Genomic DNA, 23148 nt, shown 5'->3' with positions numbered 1-23148 from the left:
GGATTAATGGATCGGGAGTAAGAAACCAGTCGAGTGGAGAGAGGGTTTGGGAATCGGCTGAGTCAGAGAGTAGAGAACCGCTGTTGCCTTCTCTACCTCTACCTCTTCCTCGCTAGGGTTCCACAATCCTGACTCTCTGAGTGAGTGGACACGCACACCCACACGCGTTGAACACATTGCCCAAACTTTTTTTTTATAATAATAAAAAAAAACAAATTTGTTCATTAGAAAAAGAAAAAAACGAAAAAAAAAAGAGGGATTGACTCGAAAAGAACAAACTTTGAATATACAATTTAAAACAATTTAATACATTACAAATAAAATTTACTCAATAAGTTAAAACAATCATTGATTAAAGAGGAAGATGCTGAATAGAGACATGTAAATTACAATTTATATCAGTGTGATTATCAATTCTCTCAAAACAATTATTGATAAAGTGAATCCAATATCAATAATGCAAATAAAATATGTGAACGGATAAATAAATCAATGTTCAGTGATTTATATTATTAGAGTTTCCCCTCTAATTGGCATTCATTCATATATATATACATATATATATATATAATTTCAAAAGAAAAGACTATGGAAGCAATTATTAGATAGATTAGTGTATAATGCAATTGCCATTTGCCAAATTGCATCAAGTGATGCCTACTTCGCAGTCACACCTACCCATTGCCATGATCCATCATTCTTGCTCATATTCATTCTCCAGTCTCCACCTCTCTTAATTGCTCCACCTCATAGTCGCTCGCACTCTGTTCAAACCCACACCATCTACTCTTCTATTATTACCCATCCCTACCTACCTTGCACAACATCTCCCCACGGAGCTCAAGAACTAGCTCAGTCCTGTCAGTTCTTGCTATTACAGGGAGTATGCAACAGCGGTCCCGGTGCCTCAACTGATAGGCAGATCAAATGGAAGGGCTACCGTGTCATAACCAACTCCAACAGGAACAGGGACGAAGCTCTTCAGTTCACGCCTGCTCAAGTGCCCCCTACTTTATCATAAGAGCGGAACCCAAAAGAAACTGTCAGTCATCCGTGGATGACAAACCATTGGTAATATTATTTTGATTTCCAAAACCATGCATTTATTATAGCAAGTCTGACATTAATAACAGAATAAACAAGACAAACCAGGCCTGAATTCTTAATAATATAACAGAATTACATTCCTTGGACATCCTATTCTACTCTTGTATGGTTCATCAACCGCCCCTCCCAACCACTTGTTGAATTATCAACTCTATTACCTGTCTTGTTCATAATAAAATCACAACAATAAATCATTTAAACCAATACCACCACTTCTCAAGAAAAGAGAAACAAAAAATTTACACTCTTTTTTCCCTAGCAACCTATAGCCTTCACTAAATTTGCTGCCAGAAAGGGGTCTTTATCACCAATTATCAGCTAACATCAATCTGCTGCCATAAAAGGGTCTGTCTCACCGATATCAGCTACTAAAGGTTCCAATTTTGTCGGGTCCTCATCTTCTGGTGCAAAATAAGTAGGAAACGGAAGCAAAGACACATCTGGCTTCTTGTAGACTGCATCTTTTATGAAGACAAAATTTCCGGCTGCACCTGGAACCTGCAAAAGCACCAGCAGTCCCAAAATGGATTTCAACCGACAAGATGTCAAGAAAACGAATTCTCCTCCAGCTCAACGACTTCAGTATGAAAATGTGGCATAGAATTCACCATTGTTACTGCATGACATCAAACACGCTCGTAGCATTTTTGCATAGAATAGCAGTTTTCTTCAATGCGCTGAAAACTCTTGTTGAAAAATTTGTGTAAATCAACATAAACTCCTAAGTGCCTTTGTACAAAAATGATTGATTTACTTCTCTAACTCCAGAACATTAACATCTAGGAAGATGGGAATTTATTGTGAACAGTCAAAAGTGAGAAAATCTTAGAAAGGTTAATGCATTACAAGCATGTGATAACTTTATTTGCTGCCTTCAATTTGTGGTCCAAATAATGCAAATCAAAGAAATAAATAGGTAGATAAGAAAACCATACTTGCCCTTTTACCCATAATAGGTTCCTTGCAGGGTCAACTTTGTAAACCCAAACATTTTTAACTGTTCTTTGCTCGACACCCATGTGGCCAGGCATCTTCTTTCCCTTAAAAACCTGATCAAATAAGATAGAATAGTATGTCACAGCATGCATCCGCAGTGTAACTACATGCCGATCATTAGATAAAAGCAGTGAAAATGCCAAAAAATGGAAAATAGTAAAGTAAATTCTAAAACCAATTTGTCCACTTTGTGGGATGGACCTTCATAGTTTTACAGAAAGAGGTTCCCAGGAGTATTTGGAAGAGAGTTTCCTTTAGTTGTAAGATATCAAGCAAGGGAAATCATACTTGTTTGTTGGTTTTCAAGACTCGACCAAACTAATTCCCTCTTATAATTGATGATCAACTTCGATGACTTCTTTCAAGTTATCAGCTTCTCCAAACCTAATAATATGTAGCCATCAATACATACCTCTATGTGCTCGAATGGCTCTCATAAGTCATAATGGAATATTTTTTAATCAACCTCTTCATGGAGACAAAATTAGTTTGGAAAAAGGAAAGATTGGATAGTATTAGTAATTGTGGAATCTCATAATGCTAAGTTGCTCACAACATTACATATTCATTGCTTTAATTTCCACACCTCAGTAAGTACTATAGGCAAATAGGCAATATAAAGGAAGAATTGAGCAATTGAATAACAGTATATGAGAATCAGGAAAAGAGCAGCTTGCTTCAAAACATGTCCCTAACTCTGAATAGTCCTTCCTGATGCTCCATAAAAGTAGAGTAAACCTGTAAGGTTGAACCTCAACAATTTCAACCTTCAGGAGCTCAAAATTGTGTTCAAGTTTTCTTCAAGCAATATAGAGGGAAGCTGACAATAAAAGTGTTTGGTTGTGGGTCTGAGTTGCACATTTCTGACTCCTCGTATCAGCAAATTACATTATCCATCAAAAAGACATCGATCTCACGATATCAACTACAATATGTATCTTGATCCTTGGTGCTCATAATACAATCACAATGTTGCCCTGTAAGCTAAAAGAAATATCCACTGCTGCAGACTCATAGAACAGAATACAGAGCTAATCAGCAAAACCTTCAAACAAACAAGGACATTAAACTGGGTTAACTGCAGCTACCTCCCTCCTAAATAGCCAAATTGCCAACTCCTCCAATCCTTTTCCATAATGACTAACAATAATAACTGTGAGTGGGGAGAAAAGAGAACCAGGTGAACAGAAAAGGTAAGACATAGCATGAGGAGTGAGAGAAAGAGGACACTGAGGCAAACAAAGGAAAGATTCTTGAGGAAGAGAGAGCAAAATAAGGATGGAGGTAGCGACAAGGAGGCTGACAGGAGAAGGTGCAAAGCGGGTAGGAAAGACATGATGGGAACAAGAAAGTGGGGACAATAAGAAGAGGGAGATGGGGAAGAGGAGAGAGACCGATGGATGGCTTAGGGGAAAAGATGGAAGGACAATGTGACGATGGTGAAGAGGAATGGAGCTAGATACAGGGAAGGAAATGGTAGAGAGAGAGGAGAGGAAGGATGAGAGGAGGGAGGGAGAGTTGACCTAGGTTTTTACAGGGTTTGACTTGCTTAAATTGAGTTCAAACAACAAAAATTGGTTATTCAAGACAACTCCAAATATCCAAACACCTTACATAATTGGAGGTACAACTAATAATACTTACACTTGAGATACTTAAAAGTTTTTAAGGCAATGAGATTTAATTATAGATACAATATAAAAGGCACCCCTTCAACTATTAGAACAGAAATAGAAGGGAAACTTTGTTTTTTATGAAAGAGGGAGACGAAATTAGTCTTATTACATTGAGCAGAAACCCCCATTATTTATTCAATGTCCTCAAACCTCGAGCTTAGCAAGCACTGCACCATCTTCTTCCCTCAATGATACTATTACTATAGATCTCTTATCATTTTTATCTGATACTTCTGTTGATGTGTACTTTTCATCAATATTTTATCTATCATGAGAAACGTTTTCCTCTCTTATTAGAACAGAGCCTGCTGTTCCTTTGCGGTTTCGTCAAATTTGTTATGATACCATAATATATCCCAGCAAGTTATGAGCACACGTTCTCAAAATAATCAGGACTTAAAATACAAACCAGATGCTTCAAATAGGATTTAAGATACAACTAATAGACAAGGAAAAGAGTTATGGGGCAGGGATATGCATCTCCAGATCTCCAAAAGCAATCAGATTTTTGGATTGAATAAAAAAAAAAGTCTGAAATTTCACCAAGGACAATGCACACCTTTCCTGGAGCATCCCTTTGACCAGTAGAACCAATACTTCGGTGCGATAATGATGCACCATGAGATGCAGGCATACCCTTGAAGCCCCACCGTTTCATCCCACCCTACAAGCAGAAGAAACCGTAACAGTTCAGTATCATACAGATCAAGAAAAGTGCATCTTTCACACAGGTAATATGGATTTCTCTAACTTAATTACTTGATTAGTGAGAAAGAAAATAAAATGAAGTTCCACACACAAGCTAAAAACTTGCATTACAGTTCAAAGCCTGAGAGGAACAGTTCTAGAGGCCAAGGATACAAAGTGCCTCACATTACAGAACTTTTAGATTCATTTCTCCTAATATTCAAAGTAGCATTTCATACTTGAGTTGAGACCACAAAACAAACCTGCTTTTCAGCTTATTTTCTGAAAAAATAAAATGTTTCCAAAGCTCCTAATTCATTTTGCCACAACAACCCCAAGAAGACACAGCATCCAACTGTCAATTTCTGGTGGGGGTCAAGGGGTGAAGGGGCTAGTGGTCGTAAATCATTTTAAAGTGAACTCCTAAAAGTATCCAGTCACATACATCATGAATTTGTATACCACAAAGGTGAAGTCACAAATGCAGCTCTACATGCGATTTGTTGGAAGTCCTTAAGTTACCAAAAACTATACAGATTTTTGAAAAGAACAAAGCACCTTCATTAGTTTATCAGAAAAGTGAACAAATTTCCAATGTATAGCTTCTACTTCGGGATAGTCATTGTTGCTGAAGGTGGCAAATGATGCTTACAATCAGTCAAACTAAATGAATGCGGAGAATGTGTAAAATAAGTAACACAGCAGTTATGAATACAGTTGCAAGTAAGAATTACTGGTACCTGAAATCCCTTCCCTTTTGTAATGCTAGTGACGTCAACATACTGCCCTGGAACAAAATGGCGAACACTGATGGATGTTCCAACGGGAAGAAGAGCATCCTCAGTCACTGGAAACTCCCTCAGCTTCCTTTTCATGGGCACGCCTTGAGCTCTAAAATGGCCCACTTCAGGTTTTCTCAAATGTTTCTCCTTCTTTTGTCCACACCCAATCTAGCTACCACCATACCATTAAACACATCAGAGTAGTTGTAGAAGAAAAGCTTCATACCGTGTGTGTGTGTGTGTATAGTAAGTAGTACGCATCAAATCAGAATGGTCATACAGTGCACAACCCCGTCCACAACCACTAGTCCTAAGGATAACAATGAGTCATATTGCTTACAACATTAGCCATCTCTCGCAAGATTTGAATTTTTAGGCAAACACGTCTAACATTTTTTTAACATTTTATTGGATCTTGTAAAAGAAATAGAGAGAGTGAGAACAAATTAAGGTTGATGCGGTGGAACCTGAAGCGCAGAAAATCCTTCTTTTTCAGGGGTTTTGACTTGGGAGACGATGTTATCATCCAACCAGAGAATCGTAACGGGAATCCGGGCGCCCCACTTATCCCACAACGCCGTCATTCCACACTTAACGGCGATAGCACCAGTCCGCTTCGAATGGCGGGTCATAACTCCGGGTGTAGCTTGGATAACTCGAGAGCTGATAGAATCATGTTTTTCTGCCTCCAGGATGAAGGTTCTGAACTGTGTGGTTTGCTGTAGGGATGCCTGAGAAAGCGAAAGAGATGTGGGGCGGAAGAAGAGGAGGTGGGTGAAACGAGAAACGAGGCCTTTGGAAGCGGCGGCCATGCCGTTGGTGCAAAGGGGTTAAAATGAAGAAAACTTGAGAGTTTGGGGGGGGGGGTTTGAAGTTGAAATGACTGTGCAGCGGTGCTGGGTAGGGTTTTAGAGGAAATATGTGTTTTACTTTTTGTTTCGGGTAAAACGCAGACACTCCTGTTTAGGGGTTATTTATTTTTTTATTATTAAAAAATAAAAGGATTATATTAATATAATTTAATTAAATATACTAATATTATTATAACGAGTCGTGATTTGTAATCACGGCTCGATTTAAAAAATATTCATTGTTTAAAAATAAATGGCCAAGTCACGATTACAAATCACGACTTTTTTTTTTATTTTTTTAATTAATTTTGGTTATAAATTAATTATAAAAATTAATTTTTAACAATATATTAAAGTTCAAAAAATTATAATATTAAAATTATATTAATTTAAATAATTATAATTAAGTGTACAAATATAATAGTGTATATTTTTTTGTATAATTGTAAAAAGTATGATGAATATACAATTATTTTTGACAACCCGGTACCGGCACATCTGATTGTAGAAGAATTTCTTTGCTAGGCTTGTTGCCTTGCACGCGTTTGCGCCTAATCCATCTCATTGTGAATATGTGATGTTTGATTTCAACAAGGGCGCGAAAAGATGCGAATAGTAGTGTCGTGAACCAACTCAAATCCCGTCACATCCCAATAATCTTCGAAATGCAAAGGTTCAAATGATTTGAAATATGTATTCTTATAAGCCATTATATCATAATAATATTTCACCATTGATGCAGTATTAATCATGTATGCAACCTATACCTTTTGAGCGTGATTGCAAGGAATACCAAATTGAGTCCACTTGCCACAAGAACATTCTCGGTTCGCAATTTTAACAACATGGGTATTGAGTCCATGTCCACTATGACATCTTGTACAATCGAGGCAAACTGTCGGAACTGATGGTATTTGGTGACGGTATGCTCAACAGAATTTTGGTGCCAACATGTGAACATCTTATGTGCAAAATCCATCCACAGTTGGTTGTTGGCCAACATTACAATACTTTTCGCTAATCTCTCACGAAAATAATGGACAGTTCGTTGAAAAGTCATCTCAGCAATTGCTGTCAACGGTAGGCGGCGAGCCCCTTCCAATACTCCACTTATGCATTCCGATATATTTGTCATTATAATTCCATATCGCCATCCACCATCATGAGATGCTGTCCATTTTTTCTTGTTGATCTTGTCTAAATACTCAAATGCGGATAGTTTCTGGTTCTTTATTTCTTCCATAATGCGATTAAATTTCCTAATATGATATTCAAAGCCAGCTCTCCAATAAAGATCCTTCAATACGATATTTTTGTGTTGACTGTTGAAATTGGAACACACATGCCTCAAGCAATATCGATGCACGCCGTTAGGTGGCACGAAATCCAAACTTTCACGTACAACTTTAACGATACCAGGATGGCGCTCAGAAATAAGGTAGATACCACGTCGCCCCCGTATAATATGTCTGTTTAATTGTCTAAGAAACCACTTTCAAGATGAATATGATTCTTCATTGACAATTGTAAAAGCAAGAGGGAGTCATGTTCATTTCCATCCATGGCAGCAGCAATCAACATTTTGTGTTTAAACTTTTGTGTATAAATGGGTCCTATCTACACTAATAAATTTGCAACAGTATCTGAACCTTCAATACACGATTTGAACGCCCAAAAGACGTATCCTAACACATATGCACCGGTTGATGGGTAGCAGGCTTTGTGTTGCCATTCAACAATCGCTCCTGGATTATATTTTTGGAGAACTCCCATGTATTTGGGTAGCTTTTGAACTGAGCTCTCCCATGTGCCGTAAACAATTTCACGTGCCATTTCAAACTGTAACCAGTTCCGATTTGTCTTACTCCACTCACATTTGAAAAGCCATTCTTGACCCGAAGGAGGTCGTACGAAGATGAACTTCTCTTTCAAGGACCTACATTGGACTTGAGGGTGTCTAAAAATCTATAGTCTTTTTTAGCAGAGAGATAGAAAAAACCTCTATCTCCCTACCTTTTCGAAGTGGTGAAAGAATACAATGATAAAAAATTATCAAAATTGAGTTCAAACTGATGCACTTGCATTATTATGATGAAGATGACAATATGACTAACAGAATTTGGGGATAGCTGCATAGGACACAAATTCAAGCCCCTAAGAACCTGAGCTACGTATGGAGCTAGGGGTAATCGCAGTCCGGCTTCGAAATGTTGCAAGGAAAAAGGACAAAATCCTCTAGGAGGGAAATGCATGCGATCAAAAGATTGAGCAATAAGGACTTCGAAATTATTGGGAATATAATATTTTTCTTTAATACGATGAATGGGGAGTTTAACAGTATTTGTTATACCCAACCAAGAAACATTCTTTGATACTTAACCTGAATGGGGACCTCATCACTATTAGACCTTTCTACTTGACGACTAGACCTAGACCTAATCCTAGATGGACCCTCTGCAGGCACTGGGGTCGCTCCCCTTAGTAGGAAGGTCGCACAAGATGAAAATTCAGAACTTGAATTAGAAGAGTTAGAGAAAGACATGGTACCTTAAGAGAGGTCGTGTGGAAAGTCGAGAGGATGCAGATAGCGATCTCAATAAGAGATTCAGTCAATAGGAATTTCATGAAAATGAGGAGTACATATAAGTGAAGGCTTGGAAGGGAGCGCCAGAGAGGGACCATTCAGGTGGCGCCATGATGCACAGATCAAGGTGGCCAATCGATTTGGAATTGGTGACTGTTCGACTTCTCCTAATATAATTATACACTTAGAAAAAGTGGTGGAGTTTGATGAAGATTTAATTATTAAAAGACGAAAAAACCCTTTATTAAGGGTACAAAGGTCATTTCGCCAGAATCCGCGCATAAGGTAGCGTTTTGACCCGGATGCTAAAGATGATTGGGCTCACACAATTGGAATAGAGGAGAAATGACACATAAACTGATCTACAGTGTCAATATAAACCATATAAATTCCTCAAAATACCATATCTTTGGGCTCACACAATTGGAATAGAGGAGAAATGACACATGAACTGATCTACAGTGTCAATATAAACCATATAAATTCCTCAAAATACCAAATGAATAACTGGCATTTTATTACGATGACCTTTATATTCACATTGCATATATTTACTCGCTGATAGCATATTTTCACCTCGATCACTACCTAATTTGGACGTCGAAGGATCTTCATCGGGGACAAATCCGACTAGCCTAACTTTTTTATTTTATCCTCAGACCCAATCACACATCTAAAAAAATAACGCGACCAAATTAAGCGCCTTGATCGAGATCACACATTCAAGCTGCATCACATGGGATGGGAGGGGATCCAAATGAATATGAAGCATCGATGGATTGTATTAACCGTGATGGATAGTATAGGACCTTGATTATATTATGAAAACAACTGTGTTCTGTAAATCTTACAAAAACAAAAGGAAACAACAAGGTCGGTAGGTAGTCGCTGTCTATCGAAAAGTAAACTCCCATAACCCAAACCTCAATCTTAAAAACAGTATATGCACAACAAGTGACAAAGTGATAGCTATGCACAACACAGCGGTTTTAGTGACAAAGTGGTAGCAGCTTATAACTAGCTGTTTTAATTAATGCTTCCTCCCGCTCGCTAATTGATCATAGCTCCTCATCACGACCTCCCATTGTTGTCGTCGTCGTCATATCCTCCTTGATGTCCCGCGACTTCTCCTTAGCTGCTTCAAGGTTTGATGCTATGGTATCCCTCGCCGACTCATAACCCTCTCCAACTTTCTCTTTAGCAGCTTCATACCCTTCCTTGGCTTTCTCCTTTGCCCACTTCAACTTCTCTTCAGCCTTTTCCTCTTTCTCTCTCGCCTCCTCTCTTGCCGCTTCCTTGCCTTGCCTTGCTTTTTCTGCCGCCATCTCTTTCGCCTGTCCCATCCTCTCGTAAGCTTCCTCAGTCTTCTGCGACGCCTTTCGCTTTACCTCATCCGCCGCCTCGCTTGCTTTGTCTCTTGCCTCTCCAGCTTTCTCTGCTGCCCCCTTCTTTACATCTGAACCATATTCTGCAGCTGCTGCACGTAAGTACGCAACAATATGTATCGTGCATATTGTACACACGACACAATAACAATAAAAATATTCCAAAAAAAATTACTAGCTACTACGCGTATGTATATACTACATATATATATATATATATATATATCGAGAGAGAGAGAGAGAGAGGCGGCCGTACCAGTAGTTGCTTGGGTGATTTTATCTTTGGTGTTCTTGGCGGCATCAGAGGTGGAGGTGTGCTTAGCAGCGTGGTTAAAGCCAAGGCCCTCGGCGATCTTCTCCTTGGCCCACTCAGCCCAGGATTCCGAACTACTCTCTTTACCAGCTGCAGCTGCTCCTTCCTCATGTAGTAGTGGATTCTCTTTCCCATTGATGCCCACCACTGCCCATATCACCAACAGTACCACAACCACAAACCTGACCTTCATCGATCTACTGATTCACTGCTACAAATACAAGCACAAGCACCACTAATGCTGCTATCAAAAGCAGTACCCACATGTGTGGCATTCACTTGATGTATATTTTTGGTCTTTTAAGAAAAAACAAAGAGCATCAACCATGCACACAATGCTGAGGCCGAATGGTAGAGAGCGCAGAGGTTAATTCTTATATATGTAGAATGAAGAATGGCGGTGGTTGATGATTTTTAGTTTCAGGGAGATGACGAGTGGCACCAAACGTGGCCAACATCTAAACCCTCTCACTTCCCACCTGTCCTTTTATACACTGTCTCTCTCTCCCCCCCACCTCTACCTATCACCCCGACCACCACTCTTCTTAAATTGGATAAACCTACCCTTTATATATATTATTTCCCTTTCATAATAAGACACGTCCAACTATATTATATGTGTGCATGACTAATTTATATTTGAAAAAAGTAAAAAAAAGATTATATTAACTAAATAAATAGAAATATATATAAGTAAATTATGAAAAAAGGGTGAGAGAAGAAGGATAGATGGAAGTTGAAAAGAGAAAGAAAACTAAAAACTAATTAATCAATAATTATAAAATAAAACAAACTAAAAAATTAAGCAAAAATGTACTTCCGAAGTAAACAAGTCGCGGTAGACACAAACGTAAAATTACATATAGGCTTTTTGTAGTTCAAAAAGCTACATTTAATATGTTTATAATTTACTTTGATCTAATAAGTAGATCTAACTGTTAATTAAAAAATGCTGAATTTTTTTATTTTACTAAAAATTAATATTTACTCTTAATTAACTTATTTATTAATTTATTATAGATATATAAAAATAATTTAATCATATAAATATTTATTTAACTTATAATAAATTTTTAATAAATCAATAAAAAATATAAATTTTTATTCTATTTTATTATTACTATCAACACATTTGATAGTTTTCTATTAATGAACTTATTTGTGAGATGAAACCAATCTTTAAAAATAATAGAAATAAAATTTTTAAATTACAAAAAATTATATGTAATGAAATCAAACAATAAGGGGAGTTCTGAGACGGGGGAGTGATATTATCTTTAAAAGTATTACATAGAGACTGACTGGCAAATTTGCTTTTTGATGATGATGAACTGGGAATATTCTCAATTAATTTAAATATATTTATAAAATTTAAAACAATTTAAGTAGGAGTTGATGTCAATTCCTCCCAAAATGAAATTCGGACAGGCTGTAGCCTGTACTTTGTTAGGTCGAATCTTTATTTAGCCTGTCAATTTCTTTAGGCTGTAGCCTCTCTCTTTCTCTCCTTTAAAAATAAATAAACAATAATAATCAACTCTCTTTTATGGAACAGAGTAATCTAGTTCATATTCAAGGGGAAACCCAAAGATTATAACTAAGAAAATTCCCTTACTAATCCAGTAAAATGAGCGTTTCTCATTTCCAGAGAACTATCTTAAAGCATCCAATGTCCTTTGGTAACAAAGAACAAGACCCAAGTTCACATTGCAATGGGTGGTAACAACTCAAGTGCTTCCTTCTGGTTCTTCAATGGCCACCCTTGTCAAGACAGGAGTCTCTGGTGCCTCTATCCCGTTCACCTTGCTGTTCAAAGAACCAAATGTAGGAGAAAAAGGAAAAGAAGAACAATGTTTCTACTCAGTACAGAGGAACATGATGCCAAAAAATACAGAATAAAAATAACAATATAATAGTCCCATGGGTACAAGCTCAGAATTGATATACATCTCAATACCAAAAGACAATTAAGGTTTTCTAACAACTGAAAATAACTATTTAATTATAGAAATAAGCAAGTGGTAAAAAGACCATCTCACTTCATACCAAGTATAGCGGTGAAACAAAATATCCCCTAAGGCTAAGCATGATTCTTTTGGGCGTACACGAACCAAGCAAAAACTTCTCATTTGTTTTCTTGATTTGGAACTTTGAACATATTGCAATGCGTGTACTTGGGAGGTCATTCTTTACCTTTTCCATTTAGGTCACGGTTATATGACTATTGTAAAACATATGCAACACACATGAATTATAGGGAGTATATCACATAAAAATGGGTCTTAGTACCAGACATGACCGAATTTGGAGAAGCGAATAGAAAGAATTTGCACAAGAATGCTTGTATTTAAATATTAGTAATGGATCAAAACAATACACTTATAAACACCAGTTGCCAAATATCAACAGAGTTAACCATTAACTTCCAGTGATGAAATGTGAAATTTCTTGGAAAATAAACATCACCGTATAATGAAGTAGGACTAGAGGAAACTACCAACGACATGAAACTTAAAATATCAGCCAACACTCGATTTACACTACTTAATCACACCCTTCCAAGAGAGTGGTTATAAATACTTACTTGCATGTTTTCTTATTGTGGCCCAGGCCTTTGCACTTACTACACTGGAGCTGACGTTTAATGATATCCACGGATTCAACCAATTTCAATTTTGGTCGCCCTGGTGGTCGTTTTGTAGGTGGAGGAGTTACAATAGTTGCTTCCTGCAGCTCACTTCTTTCTGGTTTCTCCACATTTGGCATGGGATTGATTGACTCTGTATAAGTTGAGCGGTAGCTGTCAGTCATGAAGAATCTAGAGCAATAATCATAAAGGCTCCGGCCAAGGCATTCAAGAACAGCAATAGCATGGCAGCAAGGCAATCCACTGAGCTGCCACCCCTTGCAACTACAGTCCCAGTGATCAATGTCAACTATGTCAACTGATTCACCACGGACCTCAAATGTACTACCATGCGAGAGTAACACTTGAAGTGATCTTGCTTTTGATATCTCATGCTGAAGTTTATCCTCCATAAAAGGTGTCAACCTTGTTACCCATTGACTGGATTCAAGTCGTCGCCTATATATCAATTCCATAATCTTGCCACGCAACACATCTACCATCTGAGTTATAGGCAACTCATCCACCTCAGACACCCAACTGTAGAACTGTTGGCCAAAGTTTGATGTCATATGGTTATATCTAGCCCCACCGAAAAATGCATTGGCCCAGTGATCTGGCTCACTGTTAACAACCCAATTATAAGCCTCAACTGAGATAGCTTTTATGTTTTCAACACACCTCTCGAACATCTCAAGTTTTGGTGCATAGGCAGCAGCATAGAAATCTTGAACCATGAGGCGTCTCGCATCATGAGAAAATTGTCCTTTAAGATCTTTATTAAGCTTCTCTGCAAGACACCGTAAACAGTAACCGTGATAGCACTCCTTGCCAAATATATCAAGCAAGGACTCTCTTATGCCTTTCTGGAAGTCAGAAACAAAAGTAATTTGCTCTGATGTTGAGAGAGCGGATTTCAGTTGTGACAGAAACCAATGCCAGTTTTCCTCGGTCTCTTCATCTACCACAGCAAAAGCTACAGGGAAAAAATCATCATTTCCATCTGCAGCTGTTGCAGCTAATAAAGTTCCTTGATATTTCGAGTAAAGGAGAGTGCTATCAAGAAAAAGAAGAGGACGACACTGGTGAAAACCAGATATTGAGGCATGAAATGATACAAAAAATCGTCGGAAGCTCGAATCTTCCTTAGTGCTGAATGTAGCTAGACTGCCTGGATTAGTCTCCATTATCTTCTCACAGAAAAAAGGTAACTGTGAGTACGCCTCTTTATAAGATCCCTGAAGCTGCTCCCTTGCAATCTCCTTGGCTCGCCATGCTTGCGTATAGTTCAACTGAATGCCATAATCACGCTTGATATCACTGGCAATATCTTTCGGTTTGTAATTTGGGGAAACTTTCAGTTTTTCCTTTATGATACTTCCTATCCATCCCCTAGTCGCTCTATAACCAGCTTTAACGGTGGCCCCTTCACACGTATGCTCGGGGTTCATTTTCTTTATACATATTAATTGAGTAGTAGCCAACCTGGATGCATATATGCGCCACGGACATCCTTCTATTTTGCACTTGGCAGTCACGCGATGGCTGTCATTTTTCTTATATTTGTAGGTGAATCCATGAGCAATGGAATATTTATGCAGCGCTTCACGAAATTCAGCAAAAGTATTGAATCTTTGGTCCACACCAGTTATGATGTTCTCCCACTGAATTGCTGCTCTCCGGTGCTTCTCTTCATTGCTAAATGGACATGCACCAAGTGGTGTAGTTTCAATAGGCTCATCCAACACAATTGCATCATCAGTTTGCATCAAATCCACTGGTACATCAGATGGAATTGCAGCCTCGGACACAGTTGTCCTGCTAGACCTGTATGGTGAGACCAATATTACAAAGAATTTAAGGGAAACAACATAGCACTCATATTACAAATGTAACTCTCTACTGGTTCATGATAATAAGGTGGCAAACAAGCTTTCACACACTAGAAGGGATACAATCACAAGAACTAGTTTCAACTTCCTTTAGCTAGCTCGACATAAAATATTATAAAACCACCGGTTAGGCTAGTTGGGTTTACTTTTCAATAACATGAGAGGAATTGGAAAATAGTAGATTAACTGTATGCCTCATTAACGGTTAGTGAGCAGGACAGTTTAGAAAGGATTCATGTCGGTCAAAACAGTTACTTCAAGAGTAGAGCTTCACCATTTAAAAGTAATTAAAACAAATGACATCTGCGACAATTTCCTATAATAGAAAGGCTTAAGAGGTTGAGCAACAGCAAAGAAAAGATATAGGAATAGAAAGCATGATTCTGAGAAATACCTACTAGCAGGCATGTTGGACATATTTCGAGCAGCAGCTTCTTCAGCAATTACGAAGACCTCAACTTGATCAGAGTCCTTGAAGAAGTTAACCATGCGCTTGAGATCCTTATCCTTGGATATGGTAATCAAAGTCTTCCTGTTTCCAGGAAGAAAATACTTGATTGCCATTGCGTCTGCACTGCATTGAAAGGTTTCGGCAAGTTCATGCTTGAAATCTTTCAACTGGGTCTGATGATCGAGGTCCAGAGCATAAGCTTCGCCTCCAGTATAAAATAAAGAGCCATCATCTTTATTTGTCAAAAATTCCCCTCCAGATTGGCATATGGCTATGATTTTCTTAGTGGCCATCACCAGAAGGCCAAAAGATTAAAATTGAATCAACTACACGGGCAAGCGGGCAATAGTTTATAGGACCGGTTAATTACATACGAAGTAAAATAACGAAAGCACATATCTTGACAACGAAACTCAGAAAAGCAACAAGAAACGATAACATTACCAAAAGAGAAGAGGCAAAACGGTCAGCGAAAGAGAATCCCTAAGAGTAAATATTCAAGAAATCTACAAAGGGCAGTAGAAACAAATAAATAAACAAGCGAAAATCCAAAACCGATAAGAAGTAGAGTGAAAAGATGTACCTTGGTGCTTAAAACACCAAATCACCGGGAAAAAGAAAACGAAAAATAAGAAAATTTTGCAAAGTTTGGGAGGTAATTCCTTTAGAATTTTCTCTCTGCTGGAGTGAATTAAGAGAACCAAGGGTTTACCTTCCACGTAAAGAATTACAGTAGCCTCTGGTGAAATTAAGCTTGCGCAATGTGCATGCTCAGGGTCAGGGTCAGGGCCAGGGCAAGGGTTTCGGGAGAGAGGAGGAGGACCCTTTGGATGGGGGGCGGGGATGGGGGGCAACTAGCTAGTTTTAACTGGTATCATCACGTATGACTAATCTGAACCGTTGGTTCCTTCATCCAATGCGTAACGCTATTCTATTTCTTTTTCTTTTTTCTTGATTCAATGAGGATCAACAAAACCATAGATAGTAATAATATATGAATTAGAAGAGAAAAAAAAGTTCATACATAAACGTAATAATTAAGAATTTTTCAAAGAAATTATGATAACATATATGGCACTTGCATTTACAATCATACAAGTAATAAATTATTTGGGATTATAAGTAGATCCTGCATTCCCACAATATTTTTGTATATGTAAATAAATTATATGTCATTTAATCCTTTAAATCAATCATAAATTATTTTGTAGACGTTACTACATAATTAATTTTGTTAATATGTAAAAATATCATATAGGCAATATTCACTTATGGTTTATGATAATTTTAATTGGTTAAATGCTATTTACCCCTTGATGCAGAAAATGAGCGAAAAAAAAAATTATTGTTAAGAAAAAAGTAAATTATCACCCTACGTTTGTTGAAATGAAGCAAATATACCCCAAACGCATTTAGTGGTTTACATGCACGATTTCTTTATTTACTTTTTAATTTAAAATTAACAATTGCATTTTTGTTTAAAATTATTGAATCTTGATTTTAATTTATGGTCCAAATTTAACTAATCAATCAACATTTTGGATTTTGTTTAATTTGAATCAACGATTTAGGTTTAAGTAAGTATACAATTTAAATTATATATATTTGACGTGCATAATTTGAGAAGGCTCAACTCAAAAAAAGAGCAACAAGGCCCAGGGTCGCCTAATTTACCTACCCCAACAACCCAAGGGGCCTAGCAGCCCAGGACAAAAGACGAGGCCCAAGACATCTTTGGACTCGACCCATCCTCATGAGCTAACAAGAGTGATCGACCCAAACAAGGAAGGCCTCCCCAAGGTCTGGGATTCCCTGGCGGTTGAAATTTTCTACCAGTGAGGGGTCTCCTCCGACGAAAGACACTCCAATTGGATGCATCCAATTGCGAATAGAGACATTTTGTCACTTATCCAACCATTTTAACCTATCTCCTGAAATTCAAGAAAAGGGATAGATTCCCAACAGATGGGGGCACCTCCTCTATATATACATGTTCGGTCCTCTATGCGGGAGACGGCTCCCTGACTCTCTAAGCACTATTTCTAGCCTTCATCAAACATTCAATTGCGAATTTGCATATTTTTTTTATTTAATCAGCATATCTCAATTCTTTATTATGATTATTTATTTTTTGATTTTATCTTTTCTTGAATCCAATACTAATTTAAGCGTTGGAGTGCTAAATGTTGATTTGCACATTTCTTTTCTTAGGATCATAAGCATTCCAATCCAACTCTGAACAATAGCCAAAATTCATTGGACTTATGCTACATTCGCATGCATCAATATTATATATAATTGAATATACAAAACTACATATCATAGAGGGTTTTTTTTTCACATTTCTCATGTTATAAAAGATAAATCGTATTTTTCCCCTTATTTTAATTATACAGCTTGCACATAATGTAACATAATTTTCAAATTTCAGATAGAAAATAATATTTATCAAAGTCAAAAGCATTTTTATTCCACCATTGAAAAATATTTGTTCTTGCAACCGTGGAACGAAACATACATCATTAATTCGTACATTTTTGTAGCACAATTGGAGATGGATATTTGCAGAGGGAGGACTTTGCAATTTCTTCTATCAATCCAAATTGGCAAGTGGATAGTTTGGAGTAACCATTCATTTGATAGAATCATCAAGTGTTATAAGATACCCATTATAGTTAATAAAAAAAATATCACCTAAAATAATGCGTGCGTTATAGGATGAACACGTGTCAATATCAAAATGTAAATTTGATGGGAAGAATGCAATTAATAAGCCCCAAAGAATTTATTTGAGGAGAAAAATTCAAAATACTTCAAGGGTTCGAACTTTTTTAAATGTGTTGAGTTGTACTTAATTTATCCAACTCAATGATTAGAATTGTCAATCATTGATTTTGAACCATTCGATAATTATTTAAACGACACGTAACCTATACGGACTATGATACATAAGCTTCTATAAATATTAATTGATCCATTTTCACAAGATACATCCTTAATTACTATCAGATCACAGTCTGTAATTTCTATGACTTTGAGCTCAATTCTAACTTAAAAACATTGAAGGATTTTATTTAAAAAGCATTTTAGCTAATCTAACATTTTTCTGCAAACTAATTTCACTCATTCAGATCGAGGTAATTAGTTGGACTTATATCCCAAGAAGTCGTAAGGTAATCACCACTAGTTTGCCTGCCTAGATTCTTGTGCCATTTGCCGTCCCAATTTCGAAAATTGGCAAGGTATTTGCAATCTATTGATATTATTTTCTTTTGACTTGACTTAAAAGGAGTAGTATTTTTTATTTATGTTTTTGTGATTTATTGTAAGGGAGTAGTACTTTTCGTTTATACTTTAGACGAATATTTGTAAGGGAGTAATACTCCTGATTTTATAACTTTTTTTAAAAATGATAGGGTATCAGAACTCCCCGCTGTAAATTTGTTCACCTTTTATTTTAATAAAGAAGGACTCCCCCCACCCCCCCGGTGGTTTCAATGAAAAAAAAAAAAATTCTTTTGACTTGAGGTGATGGCACTCTTCATTTATCTATCTATACTAATATAAAAAGGACCATACACTCATACATATACGTTAATATTATTGCCGTATTAATTTTTTATATGCAAAAAGTGCCCTTTAATTGATAAGATAATTAACTTATTCAAATTTTCAAATTTTATATTAACTGATAAATTAATTTTTTTTCTTTCTTGCTTTTTTTAATATAATGTTGGTTCATATATTATTACTCTGATTTAATATATATTAAAATGTGAAGATTATTTATTATAAGCACAATATGCCATAACAGTTAGTATAAAAAGAAAGATCTTCTACACTCATAAATAATGGTTAGTGACTTCGCCGCACTAATTTTTAAATATGTCATATCATAATTATATCTAAAAATTAGTTGTATATACTTTTTTTATTTAAAAAAAATCCTACACCAATTCTTTTATTGTGTTGTTTGTTTCTTTCTGTATATTTTTTAAAATGTTAGTTATTAGTTTATCTGTTTTATTCTTATTTATAATATATTTTATAATATAAAAAATTAATTATTATATACACATAATGGCAGCATATTATGACGGCTAGTATTATTATAAAAAAAAAGGGGTTTTTTAGACTCAAATTGATAGTTTTAATATCATTACACCAAATTATTATAATATCAAAAATACCCTTCAATTAATAGCTTTTAATTAACTTTACAATTCATGTCGAATTAACTACTCAATCACGCCTCTTTAAAATATTATTTCCATGCAACTCCACACAAATTAATATTTGTGTTCCATGTAGTATGGTCATTTTTATTGATATTTAAAGTCGTAAGGCAATGACAAACTTTATTATATAGAAAAAAAATTATGTGCTTCAATAAAATTTAAATACTAGTAGAATTATATAATGTCTAGTTACTAACCAAAAAAAGAAAAAAAGAAAAAAAGAAAGAAAATAAAAACGTTACTGTCTACTACTGACAAGGGCGAATTTGATTTTGCAGTTGGGCTCCCACAAGAAATCGCTGACCTCCAGCCTCCTTGCATCTTCAAACATAATTCTTCTATATGTTATGTTAGTCGTACATGGTTAGAGCCATGCTGATGGCCTCTCATCATTGTACGTGGTCTAAAGAAGCCAAACTTAATCTCAATTTTGAGCACCCATTACACCTTATTAAAAGTGAAACAGGAAAACTACTTGCACACAAAATTGTCCATTTTAGCTTTAGGTCTCAACGAACCGTAATTCTATCATGAATTCTCTTTGTTTCGGGGAGTACCAAGCTAGAGCTTTTGCTGAACCAAGAACTTGCAAGGCATATTCAACAGCAACTACAGGGTCATTCACATTGAAGTACCATTCTTTCTTTAGATTAAGGCTCACTCCAGCATCAACTCTGAAGCTGAAAGGTCCCGCTATCTACATTTATGAAGAGCCCAAATCAAGCAAGGCCTACATCTCCTAGTAATAACATGTAAAGGACTACAAGGTACCGCAAGCAGAGAGGGGAGAGGGAGAGAATGGATCTGGAGAGATAGCACATTTTTAATGTCGATATACCAATTGATTGAAGATTAACTTTACGATAAAGAGTACCTGCTGCTGAATCAAAAGGCTGGCAGTAGGACAAATTGCCTGAACTGCTTCAATACTTGGTGCTTTAGAATTGTAAAGGTCAAATGCCACCTGAGAGGCACCAACTAGGAACTTTAACCCCAATGGAATATCTAACCGTGTGTAAAAGCGAGTAAGGTCCAAAAACCGCTTTTGGAAATGTCCGTGCTGAAAAGAGAGGGATGCAGTTGCAAAAAGATCAGCTAAAATTGCAGAATTTGCTCCTTTGGCTCGAAACCCAAATGACTCATCTTTTGTATGGGCTCTGAGCGATTTATCTCCAAGAGATGCAGTGACTACAGTACCTACAATTAAAAATATAATATAAATAATTATCAGAATTTAAGAGGACAAAAATAATAGGTGAATGACTCACAAAGACAGGGCCATTAAGCATGAGAGATGGATGTATAACAGACTAAATAATCCAACTATTGGTTTGATTCAAGAGAAGCACCCACATATTTTAACTTCATACTCCATACCAGGGCCAGCATAATCAAGTATGCGCACATGTTTTCTTCAGTAATTCCATGAGGTTACATAATTTAAATGCAGACCAAAACCTTGCATTCATTTAGGTAAACAGGAAAAGAAAATAAATAATAAACAAGTGGGTACTCCAGGCCATCAGCAACCAACATATCTCATTTTTATTTATCAAACCTAACACACTAAATAAGAATAAACCTGCTTCCCCATGGTAAACTTGCAATCAGTGTTTTCCTTCAACCAAAATCAAATCATATAAATCAAGATTACTAACATAGTACAATGTCTAATGCAACAAAACTGTGATTACCCAGGGTTGCTGATGCTGAAATATGAGGGTTGGAGAGAAATATATCATATGGTTGCACCATTTTTATCTTTGGTGCCTCACTCCTCCATATGTCAAAATTTTTCTTGACTGAAACAGCGCATTTGGCGCACAATCCAGGAAGTAAACTAGGAGGTTCTGAGCTCATAGGGTGCTCTTCACATTGTTTGGGTGAACCTACAGTATGGTTGATGCAGAAATGACAGCTAGTACCGGAATCAGAAGCCACTGATGCAAGATCCAAGGCCCATGTGAACGGAACATCCCAGTAATTACCAAGATGGTCAACAAAAAGTGCTGGCGAAGTTGCCTCCAAAGTGAGATTATGATGGGGAAACTGCCAGAACAAATGTCTCTAGTTGTCATGCCGAGACTACAGATCATGGGATAGAGTCAAGATTCAAATCTTTATCGCAATCATAAAAATGGGAGAACAAAAAGGTATAAGAAGCGAAAGAAATTACACGACTCAAGAAAGATACAGCTTGCACCAGAATCAAAACAATGACCACACTCAACAATAAACAGATATAAGAGATGAAAGAGGCTGATAACAACTAAAATGTTGAATAAGAATTTGACTAGAAGTTACTTTCATGCTAGCTTGCCTTGTGATGAAGTACTGCCTTCTTTCTAGGAGTCTTGTCATCAGCATGTGCTTCCAAGCTAAGTAGCATTGTATCTTCAGGTGTTAACAACCATTCGGAAGAGAAATTGAGGGCATACAAATTTGGGTCTGAAAGGTGTCTCCAAATACTTTGCAAAGAGGACGCATCTGATTCTTGTCTTAACCCATTCCTTCTGAGAGAAGTAACAAACTTCTGCACATCGAACTGTCCAAGCAATGTTGAAAACCTGCACGACTTAATGATATCAACAGCCAATTACAAAAATCCCTGTGGATCCAGTAGTTTGATTCATTATATATATATATATATATATATATATATTTCTAAGAGGATCTTGGTCCGGTGAGGTAAAACAAAGCATTTCGTTTTCATTGATCTTGAGGAAGAGGAGAGAAGGAAAAACTTAACTGAAGAATATTCACTAATTTGGACATTTATTTCATTCCTTAGTTTCTTTAAAACCTAACTGAATTGCTTTCTAATAGAGGTCATGGTGGAAATAGGGGAAAGCAGGAGTACCAGGTTTCGCGGGCAAAGGAGGGAAGAGGGAGAGATAGGACTCGTTGGAGAGAGAGGGAATTGGAAAATGAGGGGACGAAGGGCATCGCCATGAAACGCTGGAAGAAATCAATCTGCTTGGGCCTGGACAGCCTTGGTCCACGAGTCAATCCCAACGGAAGGACCTCACCGGGGACGGGGCGCGCCACCCCGTCCAACGTCACCGGCGTTGATACGTCCACGTCCCAGAATCCGCCATCCATCACCCATCTCAGCTTCTTCATTATTTGGTTGGTGGATTGATTGGTTCTGAACTCTAGTGAACAACAAAAATGAAGAAACTCAGACTGACAGCGTGTGTGTGTGTTGGAGAGGAGAGAATTGCAAGAGGAAAGACTGGATTTTTGTTTGATGCAAAATTCCTTCGGTGTCCCCACTGACCTTACCTAATGCCAATTGAATTCACCTCCGCTCCATCAGAGATTAAAAAAGAAAAATTACCTCTTATTACAAATGATTTGAGTTTGACCGTCACCCAGAAAAAGAATACAGGACAATTCTCTTCTATCTTCTTCATCTTCCCAAACTCTACTACTGCTACAGCTGCTGCTGCTGCTGCTGCTACTACTACTATTTAGCTTATCCACCAGCACATTTCCTTCTAACGTAACGGAGGAGAAATGAGCAGCAGCGGTTAAGTGCCGCGATCGAGGACGCGCGT

General features: G+C 37.0%; 4 protein-coding genes across 10 annotated transcripts in view; all 4 read right to left on the bottom strand.

Moving 5' to 3' along the window:
- Positions 1 to 1080: 1080 nt before the first annotated feature.
- On the bottom strand, positions 1081 to 6139 carry LOC105178835 (50S ribosomal protein L3-2, chloroplastic). Of its 2 annotated transcripts, none has more exons than XM_011102371.2 (5): positions 5716 to 6138; positions 5207 to 5416; positions 4339 to 4443; positions 2043 to 2156; positions 1081 to 1605 (listed from the first exon to the last, which is right to left on the bottom strand). In XM_011102371.2, exons 1-5 carry the CDS (start codon positions 6058 to 6060, stop codon positions 1432 to 1434), a joined length of 948 nt encoding a protein of 315 aa, XP_011100673.1. In that variant the 5' UTR covers positions 6061 to 6138; the 3' UTR covers positions 1081 to 1431. The 2 variants fall into 2 exon arrangements, with proteins under 2 accessions (XP_011100673.1, XP_020555127.1); XM_020699468.1 differs by having other exon boundaries at positions 1529 to 1605; positions 2047 to 2156; positions 5716 to 6139.
- Positions 6140 to 9462: 3323 nt separating this feature from the next.
- On the bottom strand, positions 9463 to 10756 carry LOC105178832 (late embryogenesis abundant protein D-29). Of its 3 annotated transcripts, none has more exons than XM_011102368.2 (2): positions 10325 to 10756; positions 9463 to 10157 (listed from the first exon to the last, which is right to left on the bottom strand). In XM_011102368.2, the coding sequence occupies exons 1-2, from the start codon at positions 10572 to 10574 to the stop codon at positions 9742 to 9744; spliced, it is 666 nt and encodes a 221-aa protein (XP_011100670.1). In that variant the 5' UTR covers positions 10575 to 10756; the 3' UTR covers positions 9463 to 9741. The 3 variants fall into 3 exon arrangements, with proteins under 3 accessions (XP_011100670.1, XP_011100671.1, XP_011100672.1); XM_011102369.2 differs by having other exon boundaries at positions 9463 to 10151; XM_011102370.2 differs by having other exon boundaries at positions 9463 to 10139.
- Positions 10757 to 11901: 1145 nt separating this feature from the next.
- On the bottom strand, positions 11902 to 16214 carry LOC105178831. Of its 4 annotated transcripts, none has more exons than XM_011102366.2 (5): positions 16063 to 16214; positions 15795 to 15856; positions 15294 to 15676; positions 12966 to 14834; positions 11902 to 12187 (listed from the first exon to the last, which is right to left on the bottom strand). In XM_011102366.2, the coding sequence occupies exons 3-5, from the start codon at positions 15641 to 15643 to the stop codon at positions 12109 to 12111; spliced, it is 2298 nt and encodes a 765-aa protein (XP_011100668.1). In that variant the 5' UTR covers positions 15644 to 15676; positions 15795 to 15856; positions 16063 to 16214; the 3' UTR covers positions 11902 to 12108. The 4 variants fall into 4 exon arrangements, with proteins under 4 accessions (XP_011100668.1, XP_020555114.1, XP_011100669.1 ...); XM_020699455.1 differs by having other exon boundaries at positions 15934 to 16190; XM_011102367.2 differs by lacking the exon at positions 15795 to 15856 and having other exon boundaries at positions 16063 to 16208.
- A 3658-nt stretch (positions 16215 to 19872) lies between these two features.
- Positions 19873 to 23148, bottom strand: part of LOC105178829 (protein TRIGALACTOSYLDIACYLGLYCEROL 4, chloroplastic) — a gene marked incomplete in the record, with an annotated part of 3737 nt that continues 461 nt past the window's right edge. The window contains 6 exon segments of the mRNA XM_020699452.1: positions 19873 to 20285; positions 20463 to 20785; positions 21283 to 21637; positions 21909 to 22155; positions 22449 to 22743; positions 22929 to 23148. Coding sequence (XP_020555111.1) covers positions 20091 to 20285; positions 20463 to 20785; positions 21283 to 21637; positions 21909 to 22155; positions 22449 to 22743; positions 22929 to 23004 — 1491 coding nt within the window.

The sequence above is a fragment of the Sesamum indicum genome, unplaced genomic scaffold (genome assembly GCF_000512975.1).
Source record: "Sesamum indicum cultivar Zhongzhi No. 13 unplaced genomic scaffold, S_indicum_v1.0 scaffold00109, whole genome shotgun sequence".
NCBI classification, from domain to species: Eukaryota; Viridiplantae; Streptophyta; class Magnoliopsida; order Lamiales; family Pedaliaceae; genus Sesamum; species Sesamum indicum.
Note: the sequence above shows the minus strand (reverse complement) of the source record. Positions and strands in the feature narration are given on the sequence as shown.